The 27,571-nt window shown below is 43.0% G+C and overlaps 1 protein-coding gene across 1 annotated transcript in view; it reads left to right on the forward strand.

The window, feature by feature from the left end:
- Positions 1-27,571, forward strand: part of ABCA13 (ATP binding cassette subfamily A member 13) — a 407,666-nt gene that overhangs the window by 110,827 nt on the left and 269,268 nt on the right. The window contains exons 24-29 of the mRNA XM_046670200.1: positions 1,608-1,802; positions 4,644-4,808; positions 6,419-6,596; positions 9,358-9,497; positions 20,718-20,831; positions 23,762-23,852. Coding sequence (XP_046526156.1) covers positions 1,608-1,802; positions 4,644-4,808; positions 6,419-6,596; positions 9,358-9,497; positions 20,718-20,831; positions 23,762-23,852 — 883 coding nt within the window. The remainder of the gene's footprint in view (positions 1-1,607; positions 1,803-4,643; positions 4,809-6,418; positions 6,597-9,357; positions 9,498-20,717; positions 20,832-23,761; positions 23,853-27,571) is intronic.

Below are 27,571 nucleotides of genomic sequence, written 5' to 3' on the forward strand. Positions count from 1 at the left end.
AGCCTAAATGCCCCTGTAAAGTTATACTTTTTAGATGAGATTAGCATTTAAATCAGTAGACTTTGAGTAAAGCAGACTATCCTCCATAATGTGGGTGGGCCTCATCCAATCAGTTGAAGGACTTAAGATAAAAGACTGAGATTCCCTAAGAAAGAGGGAATTCTGCCTCCAGATGGCCTTTAGGGCCTGAGCTGCAGCCTCAGCTTCTCCCTAGGTCTCCTGCTTGCCAGCTTACCCTGCAGACTTCGGACTTGCCAAGCCCCTAGATTTGCGTGGACTAATTCCTTTAAAATAAATCTCTCTCTCTGTATATACACTTTCGATTGGTTCAGGTTCTCCGGAGAACACTGATCAATACATTATTCCACTTCTTAATGATTTTGGGGGGCATTTTCTGGCATTATAAGTTCCTAGTAAACGAGCAAAACTCCTGTTCACAAAGGGTCTTGCTTGGCCTGAACGTTTCACAGCAATCATACCCATCAGAGTATAAACATGAACAGGAGTCTGTTTGTTTGTTTGTTTGTTTGAGGAAGATTAGCCCTGAGCCAACATCTGCCACCAATCCTTCTCCTTCTGCTGAGGAAGATTGGCCCGGAGCCAATATCCGTGGCCATCCTCCTCTATTTTATGTAAGTGGACGCCTGCCACAGCACGGCTTGAGAAGTGATGCGCAGGTCTGCACCCGGGCTCTGAGGAAGTCTGTTTTTTTAATTTTGCTTTATAATCTATCGTATCATGAAGGGCATTAATTGAAAGTCATACCCAACAGAGGCGCAGCTCGGATCCTTACACCGTGAGATTCAACACTAACAAACTAGATAGGAACACAAGTTGTCCTCAGTCCTTTCTTCTGAATTTGTTTGCTTTTTCTTTTCAAAAATTATAAGTTTGGAAATCCTGTTTTTACAATGCATTTTTTTAAAGATTTTTTAATTTTTTAATTTTTCCTTTTTCTTCCCAAAGCCCCCCAGTACATAGTTGTATCTTTTTAGTTGTGGGTCCTTCTAGTTGTAGCATGTGGGATGCTGCCTAGGCATGGCCTGATGAGTGGTGCCACGTCTGCGTCCAGGATCTGAACTGGTGAAACCCCCTGGGCTACCCAAGCAGAGCACATAAACTTAACCACTTGGCCACGGGGCCGGCCCCAGAAATCCAGTTTTTAATTTGGAAATGGAGGAGAAAGAAATAGTTTCACACTGATAATAGTGAAAAGTGAAAGCTGATCAACTGAAAGCAAAGGCTGATTGAATGTCGGAAGAAAAGGACACCTATACCTCCCATGAGAGCAGCGTTTGGGGGCTGAGGGGTGGGCGGGCGTTTCGACGGGTGGCTGGGAGGAATGCAGGACGGTGGGTCTTGTACTGCTGCTTCTGTGACATCAGCAAGGGCAGATTGCTTAAATAGGCAGAGAATTTTGTGCACATTTTAGAAACATTTCCATTCAGCCTGTTTGAAATAGAACAGAGGTTGGACTCATCTATCTACAGGTAAATCCTCAGTCTTTTGGGAAAATGGGCTTTCAGGGGGCTTGTCATTGAGGAAGCTGAGTCTGGGGCTTGCAAGTCAAAGGTGTATTCATGTCTGACCCTCGTGCTTTGAAACAGGTTCTCTGGAGTGGCCTCACAGTAGCTTTGTCTGGAAGGTGCGATCAGGACATTCTTCGCCTCCTGCTGGCATTTCCTGAGGATGAAAAATCTTGGTTTGCAATGAAAGAACTGTGTGGCCTGCCCAGAGCCAAAGTGTACTCTCTGATGGTGTTGATGAGTCGGAACCTGAACCTGAGGAATTTCATTTACAAAGTACGGGGTGTGGCAGCTGCGGGGCCTGACTCGGGTGGTGTGACATCTGCAGAGGGGCTGTGTAGACAAGTAAACTGCAGTGGGGGGCCGATAGGTACAGACCCCACAGCCACGGCCAGTCTCTGCATCTCCTGTGTGCTGGCTCCAGAGTGGGACTTAGAATCAAGGAGTGTTCAGGAGAGCTTTCGGGGGGGTCCTTGGAGTCAGGCCCATCAGGGCATTTGGCACAGCATTGGTGGCAATCAACTTGGAAGTCCCAACGATGAAAAGCAGCACCTACCCCCGGTGCCGGGTTCCCCTCCCTTTGAGGATCACCTTCCTGGAGTACTTCTGGGGAAGCTGGGGTCTGCCAGGCCACTCTTGTACCCCTCTGAGTCAGGAACTACTCCCGCCCCTCCTTGGCCATAATCTTCTCTGCCCACTGTTATGTCTGGGACATACAGCCTCTGTCCTGTGAAGGTGATATGCCCACCTCTGCCAGGGCCTGCCCAGGAGAAGGTATGCAGATGGAAGTGAACAGGCAGGCCCCAACCCCTGGGGAGCCAGGTTGTTACCTGCCGCCCACACTCCCACACACAGTGGGGTGAAGGCAGGGAGGGTTGAAGAAACCAAAAGATTATACCGTGTGTGGAAAAGAGGGGACAGTGGGTGGTGAGTTGGACCCTTCACAGAAGGTGCATGTGGCTGCCCACTGGTTCTCAGCTTGGTCTGCTCTTGGCTCTGCCTCTTCCAGAAGTTCCTCCATCTTCTGGCCTCCACTGTTTGAGTCTTTACTTACATTTCCAGAAACTTCACCTCTATCGTTAGGGACTGGTTTTGTTCGAAGTGGCTCCCCAGAGAGAGACTAGACAACATCTGAGCTAATCAGAGAGGCCTCGGAAGTTGAAATATGGCAAGGTGGCTTCAGGTGCTCCAAATCTGGGAGAGCAGTTTGCGGTTCAGGAAAAGGGTGGAGTGGCCATTCCAGCCCAGTTTCCTTTATGCTCTCCCTCCCTTCCGTTACTCCAAGAACCCACTGGGTAAATGCTGGACCACACACACACACACACACACACACACACACACACACATATACACATTCTGAGAACAAATATTAATTTCCAGAACGAGTACATTTTAAACCCATAGGCAGGAGGAGAAACATTTCTGAAGTGTCCCAATAATTTGCAAGGCTACCTCTGTCCCAGTGGAATCAGTGCCTCCAGCTAACACGCAGACCAGTTTTGTGTGTGCTTGCTCACCACAGGCCCCTCTTCCAACTTTATGATATGTTCTTTGGGAAACAGATGCAGCATCGTCGGCAAATCAGTATTTTCATGACCATTCTATTATGTACACAAACACCACCGATTTGAAACTAGTGTTCCTTAGGGTCCAAATAATTACTTTGACAAGGGCCATGAGGATAGATATTGGGTTGGAGTCAGTCTCCTAGATGCAATGAAAGTGACACCGCCATTAATAACAATAGCTCCTGTTTATTAGGAGTCTATATGCACGGCTCTAGGGAAGCTGATGCGTGATACTCAGAGATGGTAGAGCCCTCCAACATGCCCACAGCAATAGACATCAACACCAGGACTCCAGCGCAGCTTAGCTCACTCCCAAGTCCACGGACTTTCTGTTGCACTGACAATGAATTTGTGAAGCCTTTTGCAAAACACAATTCACTCTATTAATATGGTGTGTTCATCTGATCTGTAAGTGCTGTGACTCAATTCCAGTCATTCTCACCATAAACTGGGCTCGCTGGGTGCCACTTCTAAAGTGCAGCTGCAGTTAGAAAGGCGAGTAGAAAAAGTAACAAAAGCCCGCACCCTGTTTCTCCTGCCTGAGTCGTCTCTGTCGTCTTAACTGATGAGAGAACCACGTCATCATCAGCAGACAGGAAAGATGGGGAGCTGTGACCTGCTCCACATGTCAGCCTCAGAGCCAGCAGCCGTGTGGCAGGTGCAGAACTCTAACGAGCAAGAGTAAGAAGTAGTGACAGTTGGGGACTTGGCCTGAGACAGAAAAAGTGAAAATTCAGTGTGCAAATGAATGCGGAGGGAGGAGATTTGCTGCGATTCCTCCCTCCTCGTGCAAAGAGGCGGCGTTTGCCCATTTATCCAGGCATCCAGTGCGTACTTACCAAACAAGAAACACTGCTAGATGCTGTTCTGGCCCCTGCAGCTACATAAATGACCACAACAGGCAAAAATCCCCGCCTCTGTGGGATTTGCATTCTAGAACGGAGAATATGCAAATAATAAGGCAAATACAGGCTATGCCTAGTGGTGCCAGCACAAACGGGTTTCAAAGGTCACCGATATTTCCAAAGCACCCGGGTTACATTGCTGGCCCTGATGCTTTCTCACTGCGAGACTTCAGGAAGCCCTTGAATCTCTCCCAGTCAATCTCACCCACAGACAGGGCGCTAACACAGGCCGCCCAAAGGCGTTAGGAGGACGGAAATGACGTGGGCGTGTCAGAAACACAAGGAAGAAGTAGGCAAATAGAAATTGTTTTGCTTATAAGAATTGTTTTATTTTGGCCTCCTTTTTAAATTTCTTTTTCCCTCCCCTCAAAGATAGAAAGAAACATTTAGAAAATGACAAACTTTCACAACAGATCACATTTGCTCCTGGCTTGCATTTTAACCAGACCGGTGCAATGGAATGTGCTCCAAAACACGGAGTCGTATGGACTCGAATAAAGAGGACTTTTATACAACACAACAAAGATGTCTCCCTAGTGAAAGAGAGAATTAAATCAAGCAACCGGGTTTTCACTGCTTAAAGGATGCTTGTGAGGGTATAAAGTATGATGTTGGTAATTTCATGTTGTGTTTTTTCCTTTGAGACTCTGATCCCTTCAGAAGCCCATGGTGTGCTCAGCTCCCTTCTGGACGTTGTCTCCAGGCTCAGCCACCTGCTTCCCAGAGCCGATCACGTCCTTTCGAACCTCTCAGAATTTCTTCACGCGTTCAAAATTGCTGCCTTGCTAGACATGCCTGACTTTCGACAGGTGCGTGCTTGGCCTAGGTCCCCCCGGGGAAATACTTGGATTTGCTGTGTCTTTGTATTTGCTCCTTTTGCTTCTATTTCTCTCTTTTTTTAAATTTATTTTTTTTATTGAGGTGACACCGGTTTATAATGTTATATAAATTACAGGTGTGTATCATTATATTTTGATTTCTGTGTAGAAATTTCACCACTGTGTTCACCACCAAAGACTAGTTACCATCCATCACCCTACACATATGCCCTTTCACTCCTTTTGCCCTCCCTCCTCCCTCTGGTAATCACCAATCTATTCTTTGTATCTACATTTTTGTTGTTTTTGTGGTTTTATTTCCTACATATGAGTGAAATCATACAGTATTTGGCTTTTTCTGTCTGACCTTTCACCAAGGTCCATCCACGTTGTCACAAATGGCAAGATTTTGTCTTTTTTATGGCTGAGTAGTATTCCATTGTGTATATATATATATATATATATATATATATATATATATGCTACATCTTCTTTATCCATTTGTCCGTTGATGGATACTTAGGTTGTTTCCAAGTCTTGGCTATTGTGAATAATGCTGCAGTGAACATAGGGGTGCAAAGGATCTGAACAGGCATTTTCCAAAGAAGAAATACAGATGGCCAACAGGCACATGAAAAGATGTTTAACTTCACTAATTATTAGGGAAATGCAAATCAAAACTACAATGAGCTATCACCTCACACCCATCAGAATGGCTATTCTCTTCTAACATCTAAAATTTGCATGAGACCACAAAATATAGTAAGGGGAATACCTATAATGGCTCTGGAGGCAACAACATGACAAAGATCAAGGCCTGGAATTTTCCTGAAACCAGATGGAAGAGACTTTGCTGGTTCACATCTACCCATGGAAAGGTTGGGATAGTTCATGCCTTGTCTGTGAAGTCATAAATCACTAAATCCATTATTAGCACAGATGAGATTGCAAGGACCTATTTAACTTAATTCAGAGAGCAAATTGCTTTCAAAAACCTTAAAACATTTATTTACATATAAATAACTGGCTTACAGATTACAGATCATTTGCTGTGAATACAAACACAGACTTGAATGAGGTTAGTGGCATGACATTAATTTTTGCTTGAACTCTCTCTACCTGGCATGGGGCTGACTGGGAAAAGGAGTGTGTGGAAATGTGCTGAGATGGAGGTGTGGGACAAGGGGCAGACCACAGAGTCCTCAGAGGCAAGATGTTGTATGCTCATCAGCTGAAGGATAATTTGGGTTACTGTCAAGTATCAATATTAAGACTATTAATGAGTCTGAGTTAGTGATATTGTATGGATTAATAATTTATCACTGGACAAATAAAGATTTTCTGGTATGTGTGTGGGTGTGTGTGTGAGGTGTGTATGCGTGTGACATTTGTCTCTTCTAACAAGTATTTAGGCCTGAAAACTCATTGCAGAGATTTGCATAGTATTTCAAGGACAGAAAAGACTAAGGAAGAGATTCCATACTTTGACTTTCTGAACATCTTGAATATTCACTTGGAGAAGGGACTGTCCTTTCAGAAGTCTGTGAGGGAATTATTCCAAGTCACTGTTCAATTGCAATTTATTTTTCTCATATTCTCAGGCTCCACAAAATGGCCAGAGCAGACATTCAGCCTTGGGTTCTTTCCAGTCTGTGATGAAGATGGTTTGCAAGGAGCAGGCATCTTTCCTTAGCAGCTCTAACGCATTTATTAACTTGCCCAGAGTTAATGAACTCTTGGGGGATGACAAAGAAAAATTCAACATTCCTGAAGATTCAAGTAAGAAAATAGTAATCCATATTTGTTTAGATTAATTTGAATATTGGTCATTGGCCCTACTTTATACAAAATATTCTGTCTTTGTGGAAGTTGGGTACTGACAAAGATTTTTCTACCTTTACCCTCTAACCTTTGTCCTCCATTGTTAGTAAGACCACCAAACACTGGTGTGGCAGTAGGCTTTAGAGGCTCCTGGTGCCCTTGAGCACAGGCTAATTCTCTTGTCTGTGACTGCAAGGAACTGGGTCTGAATCATCTAACACACTCGAAGCCCCAGCCCCTTTGGGATTCCTGGCTTACCATAATGGTGAGGGGTCTAGCACGGAGACCGGGATCACAAGTATGGTCCTTGCAAAATGGCCATCTCGTATAACAAGGAGAACTGTATGTGGCCTCCTGCAAATTTGCCTTCCATAAAGCTCAGTAGCAAATGACGGCAGGTTGAAAAGTGATTTCTTAACCCCACTTTAAGTGGATACATTTAAATTAGAAAGGCAGACTAAATACGCTGTAAGGGTTTTGGGTTTACACAGTTCAGCCCCACCAAAAAGTTGTGCGTCTTTGGCCATGGGATTTTATCTCTCTGAATCACATTAGTCTCATGTGTAACAGGGAAACAATAGTACTGACTTCATAAGGTTGTTGTGAGGAGTAATGGGGATGGTGAATATTAGCTGCTTGGCACAATGATATAAATATATCCTAGTGTATTAGTTTTTTATGCCTCACGACGAATCGCCACACACTTAGTGGTTTAGGACAACACACATTTATCATCATACAGTTTCCCCAGGTCAGGATCTGGGCATTGGTTAGCTGTGTCCTCTGCTCAGGATCTCTCACAAGGCTCCAGTCAAGGTGTTGGCCAGGGCTGGGGTCTCACCTGAGGTGTTGTTGGTAGAATTCGTTTCCTTGTACCTGTAGAGCCATGGAGACTGTGTTTTCAAGGCCAGCAGAGGCATCTCTCTGACTCTAAGTCTTCCAATCTCTTTTAACTGGTTTACCTGATCACTTAGCCAGGATAATCTCCCCTTTGGTTAACTCCAGGTCAACTTATTAGGGGCCTTATTTACATCTTCAAAATTTTTTCACCATGGCTGTGTAATATAACCATGGGCATGGCAGCCATCCTATTCACAGGTTCTGTCTGCATGACAAGGTGTGAACGGTAGGGGGCCATCTTAGAATTCTGCCTACCATACCCAAGATCTATCTTTATATATATACTTTATGCCTGGAACGCACAGAGGAGTCGGTGGGATTGAGGAAAAGGAGACAGTGGGAATATGTAGAGTTGGAGGTATAGGATGAGGAGCCTGTGGCAATGTCCTCAGAGTTACCTTAGAGATGGTGTGTCAGTATGTTCATAAACTGATGGATAATTTGGATAGCTGTCAAATAAAATATAAAATAATTTAGCAGTATAGACACACATTAAGGCTATTGATATTTAATAATTTTTGTTGTCTCCTTCCCTAATCCTCATTTCTTCTTTTTTTGCATTTGAGTTTCTTGAGGATTACTAGTTTGTTCATTAAATTCAGTCATCCAATCATCCATCCATCCATCCATCCATTGATCCACTGATCCATCCTCCCATCCATCCACTCATCCATCCATGCATCCATCCATCTAGCTAAGTGACTTGCCCAAGTTCATACAGTTCACAAGTGGCAGATGTTAGGATTCATGGTTTCAAATTTCTTGTTCTGCATGTATGTATGATTATGTCTTTTCTGAAATCAAAATTGCTACTATCTATATTAAGCTTATAATTTGAAGTGTAAGTTGTTAGAATATCAGAAAGAGCAACCTCTACAATTAATGCTTTAAAAATTCATTGTCTAGTTATGATCTTAATTTCTATTTTATAGGATTATTTCTATCAATTTTATTGTACTTGTTGAATAAACAGTATTTGCTTTTCTTTTCAAATGGAGAATTTGGGAAGATGAGAATAATAGTGGAAATAATCACAGCAGCACTCTTTATACCTTGGGTGTTATGAATCATAGTATCAAAGCTAAGATAATATTTCCATTTTAAATGTTCTCTGAAGGGATGAAAGAACTAGTTATACTGAAATATTCATCACTAGCTTAAAACCTTATAATATTTAATTACTAATCATTATTTTGACGAAGGTTTTGCTTTCATTAGGTACCTATTGGTTTAGTCAAGTAAATCTTCAATACAAACCAACTTGCAGCACAACAATGATGAAAGCCATCATGAAGAATTGAGTGTTTGGGTGAAAACAAAGCAAAAATATATCAAAAGCAATCAGTTCAATAGTTCTGTGTAGGTACAGCAAAGAAAATTCAGTAGAGATTTACAAAGCTAATTTCATAAGAAAAACCTAATTCTTCTTTCAATACTGTGATTGTTGAAATGAAGATTTTCTAGACTAAAAACCAGATGTATTCCTTTTTTATTACTATTTTCATGTTCAGGTGTCTTTGTCATCATTTAGTACTGCTATTGATAACTTAGTTTGAAAATGCAAATGTCATACATTCCTTTCTTTCAAATTGTCAAAGTGAACATGGTATCTTGAAGTTTCTTATGAGATAAGAGCCACTAACAACAGCGACAAGAAAAATTATTCTTGAATTTACTGCCCAGATTCAGAATTGTGTCATGCAAATATATATATAAATCACTCATTGCAAAGCGAGGCATCATAGATATGTAAACCAATTTCCCTATTGACCTGGATATCTATACCATGAGTAACCCATTTTTTTTTTAATTGTGACAGCACCATTTTGCTTGAAGCTTTATCAGGAAATTCTACAGTCTCCAAATGGCGCTTTGGTGTGGTCCTTCCTAAAACCTGTATTACACGGAAAAATACTGTACACACCAAACACTCCGGAGATTAATCAGGTCATTCAAAAGGTAAGTCTGAATGAATGAGGATCTTATAGACCATACAGCACTAGGTTGGGATGAAAGCTTTTAAAACATTTAGCATTATTACAATATGCATTGGATTACATAAAATGTTCTTACACTGATTACAATTTATTTGGGCCTGGGTGTTTTTCCTGTCATTGTGCAATTTGGATTTGTGGATCCCTCTCTTCGGGGACACTTTGGAGGCAGAAGGTGTTATTTGGAGTGGCTAATGCAGGGAGGACAATTAGACAGGAAGGAGGGCCACTTCAGGCAGTTCCAGGAGAGCCTGGAGAGCAAATGCTGAGCTGTTTAGCTTGGTGCACCTGGTGACTCAGGAAGTGACAGACGGAAGAATTTGCAGGTGGGGCCTGGTAAGTGACACTTTCCCAGCTGACTGCAGGCTTTCTGGGCTTCGCCCTGTGGCGGGTAAACTCAGATGAAGAATCCAAAGAGTGTGCCCAGGAGGAATTTAGACAGCCTGTGGTTTGCTGGTTTTCCCTTATGTTGCTTACGTTCTTGACCTTATTCGCTACAGGGTTTAGTATTATTCATATTTACACTTTCTTTTGAAATGACCATGTGTTTTTCCCTGGGGCCTTGTTTTCCTGTCTGACCATGGCTTATCAGGCTGCGGGCACCTTTAGGAAACTTTGCAGAGGACACAGAATGATCTGATCCTACCATCAAACCCAAAAGAGGAGATACCACATTCTATTAGGGATAAGCTTCAAGCTTCAAATAGCATTAACTTAAAAAGTAAAAAGTTAGTGGTGGCGTGCGGTCATAGGAGCAGTTGAGTTGCTTTTGATCAAACTGGCCTTTAAGAGTCCGTCTTTCCCAGCTGTGGTTGCCCTGCAGGGCTGCACATTAGCAGCCCCCGAGGGCCCTGTCCCACCTGGCCCTTAGCTCAGGGCTGCATTTGCCTCAGCTTATTGTGAATGTGTTCAATAACTTCTGTTTTTATCTTGAAAATGTCCTTTTGGAGGGGTATTTACCAAAAGCCTGGACTCTCACAATGAAATGATATTAATCTAGATGTCCTCCAGGAGTTAGCTGTTCTGTTGGGCAGGAGCTCTGGCCTCCGACTGCCCGTCCAGGGCTGTGCTTCCAGCGGCACTCAGGCCAGGCCTGGAGGCAAAGCCCATGTGATTCTGATTTCCTTAGTGCAGTCACCTTTCAAGAGCTGTGGATATTTTAGAAATTTCATAGAAAATGCCTGTAAGCACGCTCTATCTTAAATTCAAATTTAAAAAATAGATCATGAGCTTCTTTTTTACGATTATATTCTCTATTATTACACATTAGTAGCCAGCCCTGGTGATCTAGTGGTTAAGATCTGGTGCTCTCATCATGTTGCCGAGATTCGTTTTCTGGTCAGGGAACCACACGACCCATCTGTCGGTTGTCATATTGTGATGGCTGCACATTGCTGTGACACCAAAAGCTCTGCCACTGGGATTTCAAATAACAGTAAGATCACCCATGGTGGACAGATTTCAGTGGAGCTTCCAGACTAAGACAGACTAAGAAGAAGGACCCAGCCACCCACTTCCAAAAAATTGGCCATGAAAACCCTGTGAGTAGCAGTGGAGAATTGTCTGATACAGCTCAGGAAGGTGAGAAGATGGTGCAGAAAGACCGGGCAGGGTTCTGCTGTGCTGTACACAGGGTCGCTAGGAATCAGAATCGACTTGATGGCACTAGCAAATACATTAATGTTATTGATAATATGTATTACTATAGTATTATATACTGTACTATATTCTGTGTTACAACAATCATTATGACAGCCTCTGCTTCTGAAGAGCTCACCCTGCAGAGGGGAAAGAGAAGACAAACACGGAAGAAATAATTTAGATATAATATGATGAGATTCGTTCAATGTGGCAGGGCACAGATTGGAGAGCAGCTCATCCTCCTGAACAGGATTGGAAAGGCATTTGGAGGGAGGGGGTGTGTAGGCCTCCATCCAGAAGAGGAGGGAGGAAAGTCAACCAGGACAGAGGGGTGGGGAGGGAACGCGCCTCGTGCGCCCTGGAGGGAACGCGCCTCCTGTGTCCTGAGAATGATGAAGGTTTTAGAAGAATCACCAAAGTTTTCACCAGTCCTTGCTTATCCCCTTTGAGATTTTATAGGCAGTACTATGATCTGGTATCTTTTTCACTTATTTGATCTGGCTAATGACTTCACATGTAGGGGCCCTGGTTTTGTACTTAAGAAGCTAATTTTATGGCATTGTAGCTGGGATGAATTATTCTAGCGGTAAGCCAAGGCTGTTACCTTTACAAAAGTTGTCCAGTCACTAGACCACTGGTCTAATGTCCCACATGGCTGGGGGAACCTACAAGCTTTGCCACTTGTGTCGTGTGAAGCAATAGCATCTGTAAGGATGGAGTAGCCCATGTTGGAAATTATTTACTATTTAGTCTTATTCTCTCCATTACTTCCTATTAGGTGGGACCACAGGAAGTTGTCACTTTTGTAGGGGAAATATGTATAAAAATGGGTAATTTCATGTTCAAGCTGTGACACTGAAAGCAGCATTAAGAAGCATGATGCAGTGGTAAGAGCGTGCATGAGTGTTGGGAGGGCTGGATTTGGTCCTCCTCATCCTAACCACCTGTGAATCTTTGGGCTTATCACTCTCCCTTTAAAGAACATTTTTCCTCTGTCAGTAAAATGAAAGCTTGAGAGAGATCATGATTTCCATCATCTGGGAGACTGCTCCTCCTGGGGATGCATCACAGTTGCCTGAGGCCCTTCTCCAGTCCTTCCCCATCTAGGATCTGGTACTCCCTCCCTTCGGGGATGGGGCTGTGTCCTCCTGCATCTCCCTCCACAGAGCTATGTGCAGATGGCGCTGGACGGAGTACTTCCAAGACCCCCAAGAAGCGACGGCTAAACTTAGCTTGTACTCTGAGTCTTTCAGGCTCAATATTTATGAAGGAATCAGTGGTATTTCCATGTTATTATTCAAGAGATTCCAATACATTAGTATTCTCTTTTTATTTTGTGGGTCAGATTGAGGTTGGTTTTGGCCCCACGTTGATGCAAAGATTGAAGAACAATATGAAGGAATCATTTTAGTTTTAAGAGAGATTCTAAAAGCAAAAACAGACAAAAGGGAGTGCATTCTGCAGAATATTTAGCATGCCAGAAATGGTGTTATATGTGACTCATCAGACATGTTCTCCTACCTACTGCACAGAGGGTTTAGCTGTCGCTCCCTATGAGAGGTTCAAGTTTAATGAGGTGAGACTCTTGTCTTAAACTTGATCGCCCTTGGAAAAGTTATTTGAACTCTGTGCTCAAGTTCCTCATTCGTAAACTGAGGTAATATTAACTATCTTGCAGTGCAGTTTGGAGGATTAGAGAAAATATCAGAAATAATATTTAGAAAATAGTAAATGAACGTAGCTTTGGATCTTCTCTATAAACGTTATTTTCGGAAAGACATTCTGCCATTGTTCCTTGGGGGAGGGAGGAGGGCGAATGTCACCTTAGGAAGGAGCAGGAGGTGGTGACGACCAGTGGTTCTGAGCCAGTGTGGGGTTTGGTTATTTTGCCTCCAAGGGGACCTGTGGCAACATCTGGAGATATTTTTGATGTCACGCTGAGGGTGGGGGTCTACTGGCATCTAGCGAGTGGAGGCCAGAGATGCTGTTACACACCCCACAATGCACAGGCTGGCCCCTAGAAGGAAGAATGATCTGGCCCAGGATATTGGTTAATTGCTTCATGAACTTAGGGCTTCACATTGAAAAATAAAGAGGCATACAGAAACCCTCAGGAGGGCCGCTTGTTAGTCAACTGCCCCTTGGGTCCTATGTGAACTCCCCCCTAAACCTGATGCCCCCCATGCATGATACTTGAGTCCCTGTGAACCCTCAGGGTCGGGGCCCGTCTCACTTATGTGTGTTACTTGTAGAACCCAGCACAGTGTGCTGAGGCACAGAAGTTGCTTGTGAAAAGCTTGTGATGAAGAATGCATTGGATGCACTGAAGTATGAAGATCTCTGTTTTCAGGGCCGGTTGGAGGAGGAGAAGATATGGCTGAAGTTGCTTTCTTAATTAAAATACTTTCCCTAAACATTGAACCAAATGTTCTTCCATATTCCTTTGGTTGCTAGAGACCACCTCTGTCAGAGCACCGAGAACATCTTTTTTCTTCTGACAACGGTTTGCTCTGAAGTTACTGAAGCACACATGAGGCTTGCCTATCAATGTGGGGTCTGCCAATCGGTGCCTGAGCAGATTTCTGGGGACCAAAGATGACAGCCTGCAGCTGGTGATGAGGAAGCTATAGGTGCCAGCTGGTCTGGGATGGCAGCGTTCCAGTCTCCTTTTGGTCCAGGTGCTTTCCATAAATAGGGGTTTGTGCTGGGTCATGAGCCAAAGAGGGAAAGCTGAACAGGATTCTGTCCACCATCCCATCTGGCGATCGCGGCTGCTCTGTGCTCATTGCACAGAGCTCTACTTCAGGTGAGGCGTGAGAGCCTTGGCATCCCTGCCTCAACGTCTCCAGAGCCCCAGGGTTAGTTCCTGTGGCTTCTCATCTCTGCTAGCTCCACATCTTAATAGTTTTTGTTTTGTTTTGTTAAATATCATGCTGGTTTTAAAACTGTAGTTTTTGGCATTTTAAGTGAGCTTGACATACTTAAGACATTCCATTGTGGTTTCTTCTTAGATCTTTTCATAGCATATGCATTTTTGCTGTTTCCTGAGCAGAGTGTCCATATGATTATTTTCCAGTGTATCAGTCAGGGTCCAATCAGAAAAAAACAACAGGGAAAGCTTAATATAAAGAATAATTAGGGTAACAAGGTATAAGAGTAACAAGGATTGGTTAGTGATATAAAGAGAACTCTAAAGAATGCAGCATGGCAGACACAGGGAGCAGCCTCACCCCTGGGGCTGGTAGTGCATCCAAAGAAGGAACAACACTGCAAGTGGCCTCCCCACCCAGGGTTGGGGTCCAAACCTCATTTGGAAGAGCACAGCTATGGTCAACTGGTTGGCAGAGTTCACTGAGCTGCCCTACTGGTGGTCCTTGCTGGGAAGCTGCACCCTGGGGTGCCAAGAGAAGCTCTACACTTTGTGACTGTCACAGAAGCTGCACAAAGGCCTGCCTGTGGAAGCCATCTGTGGGGAGGTGCCACACCAGCAGCATCCCCTGGGAAAACACAATCTGGCATGCCTGTGGAAAGGTGTCACATGCTGCGGGCAACGTACACTTCAGGAGCCAAGCAACAGCAAAGCTGGCTGCTCAGGAAGCTGGGGGCTGGCTCTGTAAGAGCGTGCCAGATGCACCACAGTAGAATCAAGAAGAGAAAATGCTTCCTCCTTCAACGTCCCTTCAGGGTTCTCTATGGGCAAAGCTTAACATTGTGCAAGCTAGCAAAGGGCCCAACTCCATTATTGCGGAACAGGTAATGAAGGGTGAATGTGGAGTGGGGAGATGGTAATTTGACAACCAGCACAGCCAGTCATAAGCTGTTTTCTTCATTTTAGAGAAATGAGACTCTTAAAACATAAAGAGTTCCTAGAAAGCTCGTCAGTTCTCAAATGTAAGTTTTAGTGTATCGAACCTAGATTGAGAAGAGGTAGAAGGAGACCTTTGGGGGAGAATTACCTACTGTAATCCTCACGCCTCTAAGAGCTCTGTAAGCTGGGGACCTCTCCTGTGCCTCAGACCTAGGGAGGGAATTAGGGGTTGTCATACCCATTTTGCAGGTGAGTCTTAGGAGTTAGTAGGCTTGTCAAGATCTCTCACCAGGTGGCAGAGATGACTTTTGAACCCAGGTCTGTTTGTTCCATTATTTTTCTCTTATATTTCATTGTATTCTCCAAGCAGGGATTCACATGTGCGTAAACTCAGCTTCTGCCCTCAGAGGAATTTACCATGGGGTGAAGGAGACACATTCCCAGTGATAGAGAGGATGCAGAGGGCAGCTTCATGTGGGAGGAGGTGGCCTCAAGCTTCCCAACTGGACTATCAGGTTATGATGGGGAGAGACTGGCTTTTAGTGGGTTCTGATTGAATCTGGGTCAAGAGAGGAGGGCAGATGGAGAGTTTTTACATTTGCTCATAGCTCTGGCACTTGCGTCAACAATTTCATTGTCTCACAGGCAAATGGAACCACTGTTTATTGAACACTTACTTCTACAAGATTCAAAGAACCATCACGGGCACTTTCCCAAATTCTCTCTCGTGTACTTCTTACAAGAACCAGGTGGGGTAGGCATTATTAGACTCATTTTATAGATTAAAAATAGTGAGGGTTAAGAGGTTTACATTCCCAAGTTTATTAGCTGGTAAATGGAAGCATGTGGTTCTATCCAAGTTTATTGGACTCTCCAGCCAGGGTTCTTTCATCAAGTTGTATTTACAGTGTTAGGTTCTCAAATAGGCAGGATCCTGTACACTACAGCTTCTTTTACGATCATCAATCTGGGATACTGAGTACCTAATTAAGCACACTGACCACATTTTTTATGGCTTTGTGTAGCAATGCATGGCATTTCATCCATCCTCAGAACTCTGACTGCCTTCAAAGGGGCACCTCTGGGAGGATGAGAGTAAAGACACAGGTCAAAGATGAACTCAAGGCTTATTGCTATTTTTATTGTTAAGTGCACATAAAGCTTGCTGATTAAGTAACTTGAATGGAAATGAGAATGCTCGGCTCTATGACACTTATCAAAGATGAAAAATGTCAGTGGCATGGGAGCTGCGCAGGACTGGAGTCTCTAAATACAGCCGGCATGGCCGGAGGTGCACAGGCCCTGCACGTATGACTGTTTATACGACTAGAGCAATGTGTGTGGGGGGACTGGAAGACCAGAGGCAGGTAGAGACTGTCTGCAGGGAGCCCTGCAAAGAGTATGGCATTCATAGCCATCATCTCTCTGACTGCAGGCATCTCATTAGTGGTCTGAAAGCAAGCCTTCAGAGGTTCCACCTGAAGCAAGGCCAACAGTGGGTGAAAATATCTGACATGGAGCATTTTATCCAGACACAGCAAAGCTGCCCAGGGAAGAAGTAACTACATTTATGGCTAGACTTGCCTGATATAATCCCCTGTAAAATGGCAGTTCCCTAAAATGTCCTCTCAGTAGGTCTATGACTATACCTGTTCTGTGAAACGAGGGGATTCCCGGCCCCAGAGATGGACATCACTTTTTCATAGACGTTGGATGTCTGTGCACTTCCATCATTCTGTCCTTCAAATCCAAAGCCAGGGGTTAATTAAGCTAACAACCATGAGATGGAGGGCACCGAACAGACAGACAACCACATTCAACCACTGTAAGAGACAAGTGTTATTGCTCTGTCCACTTTACAAATGAGGCCCTGAGAGCCCAGACATTTCGCTCAAGGTCTCCTGGACAATTTTTGGCCAAACTGGGACACAAACTCGTGTCCTTTGACTCAAAACTTTCTTGGGCTCCTCTAGGTTATTCAGTCCTCACTGAAGGACAGACAGCAGGTAAAGGTGGTGTGGGCATTCCTTTGACTCTAGAAAGAGATGTCTACACAGAGAGGTGATGACATGACGGGACACGGGTTTGTGTCATCCCACCAAGCCTCCCCACCATGGGTACTCTCTGAGCAGCCTCGAGATAAATCCTGTCCATTTGGGAATGGGGCTGTATGTGCCAAAATTTTAGTTAATTAATCACTGTAACAGCCCTTTAGAAAATGAGCAAAGACTATAAACATCGACTTTGCAAAGAAGGAAATAGAAACAACAACCTGAGATGGCTGTTACATATGTGAAGAGATACTCAAACTTGTTCATAATAAGAGATATGCAAATCCCCAAAATGAGATACCATATCAGAATGATAAAGTCCAAAAAATTGATAACACGTTGAGCTGGCTGAGGGTATTAGGAGGGAGACACTCTCATACATTGCTGGTGGGCGTATACTGGCATAATGTCTATGAAGACATGTTGGAAATACCTACCAGTATCAGAAAACAGACATTCACACATGAAAACAAGGATGCTTATTACATCATTGTTTATAAGCACAAGAGTTGGGAAACAACCTGTCCATCAGTAGGGAATGGGAAAATAAATCTTGGCATATTCATAAAATGGAAAACATACAGCTTACTAAAAAGAAAGAGAGATATGTAGACAGATCTCCGAGATTTACTGCCAAATGAATTTCAGGCAAGGCGCAGAAGAATGTGGGTAGTAGGAGTGAAGAAAATCAGATTACAACTGTGTGCACCTGATCTTGTAAATGTACAGACAATTTCAGAGAGCCGTACAAGGAGCAGAGAGCAGTGTTTCCTCGGGATTTGGAATGGGTTCCTGAGGAACGAGCAGAAAGTCCTCTCGAATTCCTTTGAACACTTAGAATTTGGCACAGGGAGCAAAAGATGCATGTATGATAGAATCCTGGGAAGTCTTTCCACCTCGTTGTCTCATGTTGTGCTGGATTTGTGTGTCAGCTTGAGAGGATGCAAAGCATCTGACGTGAGCCTTGTCATCCTGAGGATGCCAGCCAAGTCCCCTCCATCTAGATGCCCAGTCCAGCCATGACCTCTGTTCTCGGGCAGGTCGGTCACATGTCCTCTTTGTTTCTGGGATGACAAAGCGAACTTCCTCTCTCCTCCATCCCCTTGAGATGGGGAGGAGGGGCCTCCTTGGAGTGAAATGGGTTTGGGGAAGGAGTGTTCCTCCCTGAGTCTTGTCCTTCCTGATTCTGGCCAGGGGAGAAAAACAGATCCTCTTTCTTTTCCCTTCTCTGAATATCCTCACTTGCTTCCTTTTCAAATCTTCAACTTCCTCTGCCTCGTTCCCCTTGGAAGCGGTAAGCCAAAGGTCTGAATGCAGAGGTGCTGTAAATAAAATGATGGATGCAACAGGAAGATGAAACCACAGCTAATGTCTCGTGCTATGATCCAGTCAGCTTTTGATTTCTTTTTCTTTATTTTGTAAACAAAAAACCCCTGCAAGTAAGAAAGGTTTTGGGCATTTTCTAAAATCAGCATTTAGTAGATGGTATGTAGGTGAGACCAAAACCCAAATTATTTCTTCCAGTGAGATAAAGTGAAAATAAGACTTGAAGCTCGGAATCTCAGAATCATAGCCCACTCTTGGGTTTACTCATTGTGACTTGTACCGCGCGTAGAGTGCTGGGTAACTTTATTCCCAGGTGGGTCCACATACCATCACCGGAGCCAATGCAGATGATTCCCTCACTGCGAAGTCTCCCCTGTCACCTTTAATTTTGTAGAGAAGCTATCCGAAACTACCTTAATTTTTGTTCCTTCTTAAGAAGCTTCTTGTGTACTCCTCGATGCATGTAGTACTTATTCTTTTAATTAGAATTCCAAATTTTATAAGGTGTGTTAAGCAGTAGTCTCTTTTTAATAATTTTCCTTATTATAAGAAACGCTCTTTAAATTTGCAGACGCAGGGAGTGATAGCGAGTTTTCTTCGTTCTGTGATGACTGACTCCATTCTCTGGCCCCTCCTTCCTCTGGGATCTGAATCCTCTTTGGCTTAGGTCTCTGGCATATGTCCTAGATTATCTCTAATTATTCCTTTTTCTTCTTCGTCTCGTGATTCTCCTCTGAGTGCTGGACGTTGTCACAGGTCTGTTCTTCATGGAAATTTGTTCTCTTGCCGTATTCAGAACACTTCCTGGGCTGTCCCACTCTTGTTTTGAGTTCAGCAGCCTTGGTTCAGTCTTCAGGTAGCGTCTCCTCATGTCGGATCCTTCCTTCTTCATCACCCTCTTCTCTACTCTTCTTGATGTGTCTTGAAAATACAAAGCAGAGATTTTCTACATTTTTCCTATCTTGTGTTAAATCAATTCTATTGAAGACCTTTATTCTGATTCATATATTGGCCTCATCTTTTTTTTTTAATTTTTTTTTTTTGAGGAAGATGAGCCCTGAGCTAACATCTGCCTCTAATCCTCCCCTTTTTTGCTGAGGAAGACAGGCCCTGAACTAACATCCCTGCTCATCTTCCTCTACTTTACGTGTGGGACGCCTACCACAGCATAGCCTGACAAGTGGTACGTAGGTCCCCACCTGGGATCTGGGCCAGCGAACTCTGGGCCGCAGAAGTGGAATGTGCGAACTTAACTGCTGTGCCACCAGGCCAGCCCCCATTGGCCTCATCTTTTGACTAGAAGAATCGTTTCATACACCCACTGGTATTTTCCTCTGCTTGTGCATCCTCAGAAGTAGAGGATCATGCTTCCCCAGGGGCAGCAAATAACACAGATATTGTGTGAATCCAAATCCCTCAGGTTCATAGGAAGGCAGAAGGGAGAAGTTTAGGACTGCTGCAGCTTTCCCACACTGTTTCACGCGTCCGGCTGCCAAGCAGAGTGGGAGAGAGGCTGGACCGGGAAGGGACAGAAGCCCCGCGAGGCCAAGGTGCTCCAGCTTCGCACCCAGGGGGAGCGTGTGTCCAGTCCTGGGGCTGGGAGCCAGAACGGTCAGGCCTCTCTTTTCTGTGGTGGCTGCCTTTCTGCTCCCAACCTGGTATGACCCGTGCCATTATGAGGGTCTCCTCATGACCCCAGGGAGATGTGGTTGAACTCCCAAGCCCTCTTTAATCCTATGTCTTTGACATTTAGACTATTTTCAGTGTTAAAAATATAATAATGTTGTAATAGACATCTATATAGCTTTCTTTAAATTATTTCCTTAGGATAGAGTCTTTTTATCTTTAGAGAAAAAGGCATTGGCATTTTCTGTGGGTCAGTAACTATGAATATTTTTGTAAAATTATTTTCAAAAATCTTATGCTAATTTGCTCTGCCAGCAGCAATAAATGAATAAATACAACTAGTTTTATTCTATCCTCAATAGTGTTGGGTATCCCAAAGCAAATACACAGATATCAGTCGAGAATGTATTTTTGAGGACAAACATTGTTTTATTTTGCCAATATGTATTGGGGACATCTGCTGTTTCTGATTGTGAAGTAAACACTGCAGACACTATGGTGAACAGGTGGGGACAGAGTCTGGAAGAGAGGCCCTTAGGTATGAGGGCATTGGAACCTGTCACCTTGTCTGGGGAGGTGTCGGCCAGCCTGCAGGTGGTGATGGCAGATCTTTGCTCTGATCGCCAATCACTTTAATGCTTTTCTCCCTGTTGTAGCTGCCAGGGCGCTGAAGCATCTTTGTAATGCAACCCAGCTGAACTAGAGACATAACCAAATATGCTTTATTTTGCAGGCTAATTATACTTTTTATGTTGTGGACAAGCTAAAGACTTTATCAGAAACATTGGTGAAAATGTCCAGCACTTTTCAGAGCAGTGGAAATGGCCAGATGCTCAACCAGCTGCAGGTAAGTCGTGGCCCCCTTTGCCACCTTGGGCTGGGGGAGCACCTGGTAGGGCATTTCTGGGAAATCAGAGTGACCCTTTGGAACATTCTACAGAGTTCCCTCTGGTATGGTTTTATCCCAGTTGAGTAGTAATATTGACATAAAATTGGATATGTATGAAAACTTTTTTAAATGATTAAGTGTTCTACCCACGCAAGATGTTACCATTGTGAGAATGATTAATGATTTATTAACATTTACCTGTGCCTTAAATTCCATAATTTAAACGGATGTGGAATTCCATACCAATTTTTTTGGTGGTTTGCATACTTTTCAACTGTAGGCCTATTAAAATGATCAATTATCATTCTGTGATATTCTGTATAGACAATGCAATATATTCCAAAATATTTAGGCTGTGCTTTAAAATGGCCCAACTCCTTCAGAGCCTCACAGTAGTTAACACAAAACTTTAATAAAGGAAGGTCACATAGTAACTTTTGGGGGCATTGGTGTAGCTCTAACTTATCTAAAGTCTGATAGCATGAGAAACCATGCCTGCATTTGTATTCTTGTTTGGCTTATTTCTAATGCACCAGACGAGTAGTTCAAGGCGATTCAGAGTGTGGACTTGAGACCCAGATTGTCTGGGTTTGATTCCCAGCCCTGCCCCACCACTGCTGTGTGAACTTGGACTGGTCACTGAACTTCTCTGTGCCTTGGGTTTCTTACCTGTGAAGAAATAGTAGTGACGATGAGCTGTAAGTGACTTCGATTTGGTAAAAGCACTTGGAATAGTGTTTGGCACACAGGAAATGCATCTGTGTTGGGTCCTCCCAGAAGTCAATGCTATGAAAGAGTTACATGTGCAAGGATTTTATTATGGGAAATGGCTGTTAGAGCAGAGAAAGAGGGAGCCTGGCAAGGCTGGGAGTGTGGTCATCAGACAGCCATGCAGGTCTCACCCTGAGGGGAAGAGAGGGAGAGAGTTCGGGTGGGAGCAGCCTAGATGGCCCTGTCATTTAGTGAATGTATCGTCATCGAGCTAAAGTCAGTTATCAGTGGGAGAGTCTTGTGGCTCCTGGGAATGGGCCTGACATGGTGGTCCTGGGCTAGGAGCAGCCCTAGGGACGTGTAGCCCCAGGACAAACTTTAATGTAATATTCATCTTTAATGTTATTGCTCCTGGATTATTTTGTCAATCCAGGAATCAAGCAAACTTTTTTTGGTAATGGGTCAGATTGTGAATATTTTAGGCTTTGTTTGATAAACTCTCTGCTGCAAGGACAAATAATTACATGCAACATGATAGGCAGCAAATTAAGACTACAAAGTACGGTGAGAATGAAACACAATGCCTAACTTGGCCTCCAGAATCAGGCGTTTCTTGGAGGAGGCTCCAGGTCAGCTGAGTACTATTTACCAGGTAGTCATGACAGAAATTAAGGCCACGTGAGCCGGCCCTCATGGCTCAGTGGTTAAAGTTTGGCACTCGTGGCTTTGGCAGCCCAGGTTCGTTTCCTGGTCACGGGATCACACCACCTGACTGTCAGTCGCCATGCTGTGGGAGCAGATCTCGTAGAAGAACTAGAAGGACCCACAACTAGGATAGACAATCATGCGCTGGGGCTTTGGGGAGGGAAAACATATTAAAGCCACATAGTCAACTATTTGAAGAACTTTTTACCTTAGAAGATGAAGTGTGGCGAGTTGTGCTCTATTTCTTAACATCAGGTCATATTCAAGGAGAGTGTGTACCGTCTCTGGATTTGCAGTAGCCGACACCTGAGTTCGAGGCCGAGCTCCACCACTAGAGGGTTAGGTCAGGGCCTCTGGTGACACCCACTACCCTGACTCCCTTTTCGGTCAGTTAAAAGTAACAGTGACCTCCTCATGGAGATATTGCCGAGATTAAATGACCAATACATAATAAAGCGCCCTTCCCAGTGTCTGGCAAATAGCTAATACCCAATGAAAGAAGATAAACAAGATTCCAAAAACAAAAATTGCACACCAGGGTTTCATAGTGAGGTCTGTCACCCGTAGACAAAAGTCAATAAAATCAGCATATAACAAAGCAAATGTGAGGAATGAAAGAGCTAAATGCAGAAGGTGGCCGTCGTGTGAGAATTCTTTATCTGAAGTCCCCAAGTTATAAGGTTATGTGGTGAAACAAAGTCAAGATAACATAGGAATCTTCTCTAGTGATCTGACGAATTCCAGAATTAGTCCCCACTCAGCTATCCCCCCTCGCTTAATCCCGGCGTTGGCTTCACTACCTCCGCATGTGTCACTCTCAGTCTCCTGGGGATTGCTGGATGTTGTGAGAATGTGGCAGCACAAGGCAAGTACACGCATGTCAGCTGCAAAATAAAGATGCAAAATTTCATTATGTCGGTGAAAATAATCTTGAAGAACTCTCCACAGTAAAACCATTGACAAATGAGGCGGAGTTGGAACCATCGATAATGAAAGAAGAATGATACAAATGATAGCATGAAAAGTGCTTCCCATGATGATTAGAATATCAAAAGATTGAGAGAGAGTTCTGGAAAATGCTGAAACCTTCTTCAGCGTTTTTGTAACAAAGACCGTTCTCTTCATAACTGGCCTGTGGAAACAATAATATTAAAGATCTTATGTAAAGGATCACCATATAGTTTTGTGAGAAAATTTTGCCAAAAAGTTAACAGTTAACTTCATTCTTTGTTTCAACATTAGTGCATAGTTACAATTAGGACCTAAATTGTCATAATTGTTACTTTCGTTATTTAATATAAAGTCCTAATCAAATGCTATTCTATTATTTATTGTGGTGTTTTAGAACCTCTTAAGATGATTCACTTTATGTGCCTTTTTCCTATATGATGAAACTTTGAATAAACCTAACGAGTATTATTCGATAAGAAGAAATGATGAAATTTTTGTTAAGTTGTGTTATTCTCCTTTAGGAATCCCTGAGAAACAAATTTTTAAGAAACTTTGTAGAAAGCCAGTTGCACATTGATGTAGATAGACTGACTGCGAAGCTCCAGGCATACGGTAAGTGGGTGTGGGAGTGTAGGGCCCACCCTTTGGCCATGAAGTTTCTGGGTGACGTTGACAAGTCACTCTTCCTCTCCTGGTTTCTGGTTTCTCATCTATAAAATGAATGGCTTGAACTAAACGCACTCCAAAGTTTGTTCATACCTGAAGTTTTCTGATTTGCTGATTCAGGGCTTGCATAGCAAGAAACGTAGTCAAAAAGGAAGGCTTCTGATCTGAATACAAGAACTGTGAATTATAAGGTCAGTTGACAAAAGAAATTACTGTTATTGAGTTCATAGTCAATAGAAAGCAGTTACATTGGTTTGAAAATGTTGAGCTCAGATAAGAAAAGGCTATCAATCAGCACACAGTCATTGCACGTCTACAGTTTGTTAACCTCTGAATTCGTTTAGGTATTGGACAACCATTTTCTGGACACAGTGACTGCGTCACTCCCCCTCCACTGCCCAGCTGTGGCTGTGTGACCATTTTAGTTATGTCATAAAACGTTATGACTAGATAAATATTGTTCAGTGCAGAGCCAGGTTGTATATTATAATGAAGTTTCTTTTTTCTTGATGTTTTCCTTTTTCTAGAGTCTCATGTTCTCTTGCTTTCAGGTGTGACATTTGCTCCCCATTCTTCCGCACGCAATGTACCAATATATCCTTTCTACCGTGGGGCCCTTTTTTCTCTGCACATCCCCAGCTGAGCCTCTCCCTCCTGCTCCAGTCCAGGCAGCTCGACCTCTGTGTCTCTCATCCCCAGGTTTTCCTAGGAATTCTCTTCTCTGTTCTCCTACGGGGGATACCACACTTCCTGGGTCCTATATTCTCCCCATTTTTGTTATATTACCGTGTTTTACTGGTTCATATTCACAAATGTCATCCTGAAAAAGGGTGCATGAGAGGAAAATGCCCTCAGTAATTTTCCTCAGTAAATTCACTTTTATACCTGAAGGATATGTGGAAATAGTCCCCGTTTCATTCTTCATAATTTTGGTTCGTCTCTTTTCTCTCTCTCTCTCTTTTTTTTCATCGTCAGTCTTTTAGAGTTATCAATTTTATTAGTCTTTCAAAGAACTAATGTATGGCTTTGTTGATTGTATTTCTGTCTGTTTTCTATTTCATTGATTTTTGCTCTTCTCTTTATAAGTTCTGTCCTTTTACTTTCTTTGGTTTGTCAGCTTTTATTTTTGTAACAATCTTGATTTCCACCTCGTCTTCTTTTCTGGTATATACATATTCATGACTATCCAGTTCCCTCTGAGCGTTGCTTTAATTGCATCTCACAAGTTTTGGTATGTTCTATTTTCATTATCATTCAATTAAAAGTATTTCTAGTGTGATTTATTTATTTTTAATCTTTGGAGTATGAAAATTTATAGCTTAATTTCTAAATATTTGGGATTTTCCATTTATCTGTGTATTACTGATTTCTAGCTTTATGTTGCAGTGGTCAGAGAACACACTCTGTCAGTGTGATTTCATTTGTTTGAAATGTGCTGAGTCTTGCTTAATGGCCCCATTCATGGTCAATTTTGCTTCCTTTGTGCAATGGTTCCATGACTGCTGTGCGCAGTCTTGTGTATCCTTTCCGATCTGTGTTTGCTTGTTCTACCAGTTATTAAAATTGTTTAAATTTCCCGTTGTGATTGTAGATTTGTCTGTTTCTCCTTAAGTTCTGTCAATTTAGGCTTCATGTATTTGAGGCTGTATTTTATTTTCTATTGAGACCATGTTAGATATTTATATTTTCCTCTGTCTGTATTTTAAATTTTTCTTCTTTTGTCCTTTCCAGCAGTTTTTTTTTTTTTTTTTGGTGAGGAAGATTGGCCCTGAGCTAACATCTGTTGCCAATGTTCCTCTTTTTTTTTCTCCCCCTCCCCCAAATCCCAGTACATAGTTGTATATCCTAGTTGTAAGTCATTCTAGTTTTTCCATGTGGGGTGCCACCACAGCATGGCTTGATGAGTGTTGTGTGGGTCTGTGCCCAGGATCCAAAGCAGTGAACCCCAGGCCGCCAAAGCAGAGCACACGAACTTAAACACTCGGCCATGTGCCTGGCTCCTCCAGCAGTTTTACTGTGACTTACTTAGGTGTGGTTCCTTTTATGTTTCCTTCTTTGTTTTGTAGTACTTCTTGAATCAGCGGCTTGATATCTTACGTTTTGCTGTGATCTCTTGATATATGACTTCTGACCAATTGTGTCTCTGCTCTCCTCTGAAATTCCAAGTAAACATGATAAAAATTTTCAGCGTCCATATGCTTCTTAGATCCTTTTCTCTGTTTTCCAATCTTTTTTTCTCTCTGTGCTTCAGTTAGGGAATTTTTTTTTCTTACTGATTTTCTCATCCACTGATTCTCTCTTCAGCTGAGAGTTCTTCATTTCAGTTATTGCATTTCCCGTTCTAAAATTTTAATTTTTTTATAGCTTTCATTTATTCGTTCCAGTTCTCCCTATTTTCATCTAATTTTGGGGCAATTGTGTCCAAAAGATTTTGAAGTGTATGTTGTTACCTATAATATTTTAGTTTTTTGTGGGTCTTTTGTCTATTTTTCTCTCTGTTTTTGGTTATTCTGTCTTATGTCCAGGAGTAATAACCATTTTTTCATTGAATACCAGACATTGGGCATAAAAAACTGTAGCAATAAGTTTCAGTTTCTCGATGGTGTTGTCTCCCACCAGATAAAGTTATTTTCCTGCTTCTTGCAGAAAGCTGGGGGCGGGGGGCACATTCTCTTAATCCAATCAGGGATCGAGCCTATTGATGGAGCTGGGCTTCAGTCTTACTAGCAAATGTTCTCTCCACTCCTGGGAGTAGCCCTGTTGGGGTGAGGAAGGGGCTCAACTAAACACCTGGGGGTTTTCTAGGACCCCTCATCCTTGAGTCCTTGAACTCAAGCCCCCTAGGACTGCTGGAGGCTCAGTTAACCCAGCCTTAGGAGTCCCAGCTATGGGATTTCCTATGCTCCCCTCTTCCTGTGCATCTTAGACCTTCAAGTCTTTGCTGCCTTAATAGATTTTTGAAGTCTTCATATAGATTTTTTTTTTTAAAAAAAATCATCCCTATTTTCTATTTGGTTTTGGTGGGAAAGTTTGTCTTCAACAAGTTGTCTCCCACTGTTACTCTAAGCAGAAACTTCATCAATGTTGCTTTTAATCTGCAGGTGATTGTCCTTCACTTATGGGAAGTTTTCCTGTCATTATTTCTTTGATTTTTTTAAACCTTTATTAAAAAATTAATATCGTTTTATCTCTAGCTTTATTTTTTGATCATTGTTACTATGTTTTGTTATTTGTTTATTTTGAGTTCTCTCTTTCATGTTGGAGAGTTTCCTAACATGTTTGATGATGCTAAGAATGAAGCTCTAATGGAACTGATGGAAAGTTTTTTATATGGGTGGAGCTTGTCGTGACTCAATTTAAATCAGTGGTTCTCAGCTGAGGATGATTTGGTCCCCACAGGACACTTGGCAATGTATGAGGACATTTCTATTGCCACAGCTTGTGAGATGTTGCTGGCACCTAATACAAGGAGGCCGAGAATGTTTTTAAACATCCTACAATGCACAGGAAAGCCATGACAACAAATAATCATGGGCCCAAATGTCCATAGTGCCTTGGCTGAGAAGGAGGATGAAGTCAATTGTTGAACATAATTTTTAGGGATAGACACCTTGGGATCTCACATCCCCTGTTGGCCATGGCTAATGCCGGCCATGGCTAATGCT

The sequence above is a fragment of the Equus quagga genome, chromosome 8 (assembly GCF_021613505.1).
Source record: "Equus quagga isolate Etosha38 chromosome 8, UCLA_HA_Equagga_1.0, whole genome shotgun sequence".
Taxonomy (NCBI): Eukaryota; Metazoa; Chordata; class Mammalia; order Perissodactyla; family Equidae; genus Equus; species Equus quagga.